Raw genomic sequence first — 2,532 nt, 5'->3', positions numbered from 1 at the left:
CTGTCAGCACTGTGGTCTCCCTGTCAGCACTGTGGCCTCCCTGTCAGCACTGTGGTCTCCCTGTCAGCACTGTGGTCTCCCTGTCAGCACTGTGGACATGTGACTATGTCCCTGAGGCTGTCAGCCAGAGGGCATTTTGGAAACAGTAGGAGCATTTTTCTATTGTCACATATGATTTTCTTCATTAAGTCTATGGAAAGGTGAGGTACACAATGTTATAAAAAAGAAGAGGATGTTGGGTGTGAGGGGGTTGAGAATCACTGGATTTACATTATACACAACTTGCTGAGAAAACACTAGTTCTAGGTACGTGGATATTGCATATATCTGGGGGGACAAATAGACCCCACTGTGTAGCAGCCAAGTGTGGATAAAGCCCTTACAAAGTTATCACCTGGGGCCTGACAGGCTTCATAAGGGACCTGTCAGATAGGTCAGATAAAGGACCATCTTTTCCCGAAGGCCTAGGAATGCTTGACATTTAAAAGTTACACACAAGTCCTGCTCTCAGAGAGCCCACAGCTGAGGATGAGACTGAGACAGGTAAACACATTTCAAATCTGTGACCACATTTACTTAAATGATCTGAGAGACATATAGAGTACTAGGAGAGTTGAAAAAGTAAATTGCTTTTAACACTTAAGACATGTCATTGACGTGCTGAGCCCTGGTGATCTTCCACACTGAGTCGTGGATCTTAATCAGCTTTGTTATAAATGGCCTGTGGCAGGTTAGATCAGGGTGCAAATCAAAAGGCAGGGACAATGGATATAACGTGGCCCTTCCTTCTCCAAATATTAACAGCTCATTGCTACACTCTTGCAGTTGTGGACCACTTTCTTTGAGAGACCACTTGTGAGGAAAGCCTTTGAGAAGACCCTCAAGGACCTGAAGCTGAGCTATCTGGACCTCTATCTTATTCACTGGCCACAGGGATTCAAGGTTTGAGCGACTCCCTTTCTCAGCCTCTAGTTTCTGAGCAGCTGCTGGAAAATGGTAGCTGCACCAGGGCTAGGGGTGGTGTGGACTGGAGCAGGAGACCTTGCACTTCATAATTGGGAATGTCAGGTGGTCAGGAAGAGACCTTGGAGCAGAAAGACGCTGGCGTGGAAGGGAGGCTGAGGCCATGAGTGCTGCTGAGGTGGCCACATGCCTGCGTTTTCTTGCAGTTATGTCTGAGAGAAGCCATGATTTCTGGCAGCCCAGACAAGTTGCAACTGCCCTATCACCTTTGTCTTGATTTTGCTCCCCAGAGTTGCCCTCCCAGGAAATCCCTTGGATTAGACATGCATAACTATATTCCAGGGCCTAATTATCTTATTAAACAAAGCACACCCCGGGAGTGGCATCTTGGAGAAAAGCCCAAGTGCGGTGATGCTGGAAGGAAGCCAGTAGTCATCGCGCCTCCCATTGCCTGGGGCTCTGCTCTAGCTGCTCCTGAGGGGTAGGAGAGACAAATTTCCAGCTCTCTCCCCTCCTGACCAGCGGGAGTGCTGATGGCCTGCCATCCCTCATTCCATGTCTCTTCTAGAGGCTGCAAGGATAGAAGCTGGCCAATATCTTCCCCAGAAAACCACACCCTGGAGATCTAATCCTTATCCAGTGATACTGAAAGGAAAGTTTGCCCTTGGGTGTACACAGGATCTAGGTGTATGAGGTTAATGTCCATGGTGATAAAGGTGGCTTCTGGAATGTACTAACAGCAGATCTGAACGTCAATCTAGTGGTTTCTAAAATATATGGATTAATATGCCATAGTAGATATAGAGATTTTATTTAAACTCACATTCTTGTAGTATGTACTGCAGAGCCTGAAAAACTGGTGTGCACATGTGGTATTTAGCAAGAGTCAGGACCCTGAAACCTTGTTTAACAGAACCAAGTGTCCTGATAAAGATTCCAGTAAACTTTTCATTCTGTATTTACAGTCTGGGGATGACTTTTACCCCAAAGATGATAAAGGTAATGCCATCGGTGGAAAAGCAACGTTCTTGGATGCCTGGGAGGTAGGTTCCAGCTTCCTCTACGTGTGCTGGGAGAGAAATTCTCAGTTATCCATGAGACTTCCCATTGACATGAAAGACGCCGTGTGCCTGATCCTTTCTAATTTCATCATTGTGATTCTCTAGCTCTTCTAATATGTTCCTCATCACCTTTGGCTTTTGGGTGCATCTGATACTATTTAGATTTCAAGTCTAGAACTGAGTCTTCAAATAAGACTGAAAATACAACGTACCCCACTTTGGGGAATATACACGCTGTTCTCAAACCAGGGCGAGCCATTTGGAACAGGAGGTTTGGGCCTGAGTTTGCTCATAACAGCTGAGTAACCTAGGGTCAGTTTTGTAACTTTTTTAGGGCTCAGTTTACTCTTCTTAAAAAAGAAGTCTTATAACACATACTACTAATATATATTTTTGAGGGTGCGATAAAGATTAAGATGGTTTACATGTCAGAAACATTAGTCATAGTGGCCATTTAATCATCTAAACCTATAAGGCAGGGTTAACATCCACCTTTATAAATAATGAC

The 2,532-nt window shown here is 45.0% G+C and overlaps 1 protein-coding gene across 1 annotated transcript in view; it reads left to right on the top strand.

Moving 5' to 3' along the window:
* Window positions 1-2,532, top strand: part of AKR1B10 (aldo-keto reductase family 1, member B10 (aldose reductase)) — a 19,228-nt gene that overhangs the window by 4,258 nt on the left and 12,438 nt on the right. Inside the window, exon 2 of the mRNA XM_011995983.1 lies at window positions 805-942. Coding sequence (XP_011851373.1) covers window positions 805-942 — 138 coding nt within the window. The remainder of the gene's footprint in view (window positions 1-804; window positions 943-2,532) is intronic.

The sequence above is a fragment of the Mandrillus leucophaeus genome, unplaced genomic scaffold, assembly GCF_000951045.1.
Source record: "Mandrillus leucophaeus isolate KB7577 unplaced genomic scaffold, Mleu.le_1.0 Scaffold5, whole genome shotgun sequence".
In the NCBI taxonomy this organism is placed as follows: domain Eukaryota; kingdom Metazoa; phylum Chordata; class Mammalia; order Primates; family Cercopithecidae; genus Mandrillus; species Mandrillus leucophaeus.
This window is presented reverse-complemented; position numbering and strand designations above follow the sequence as displayed.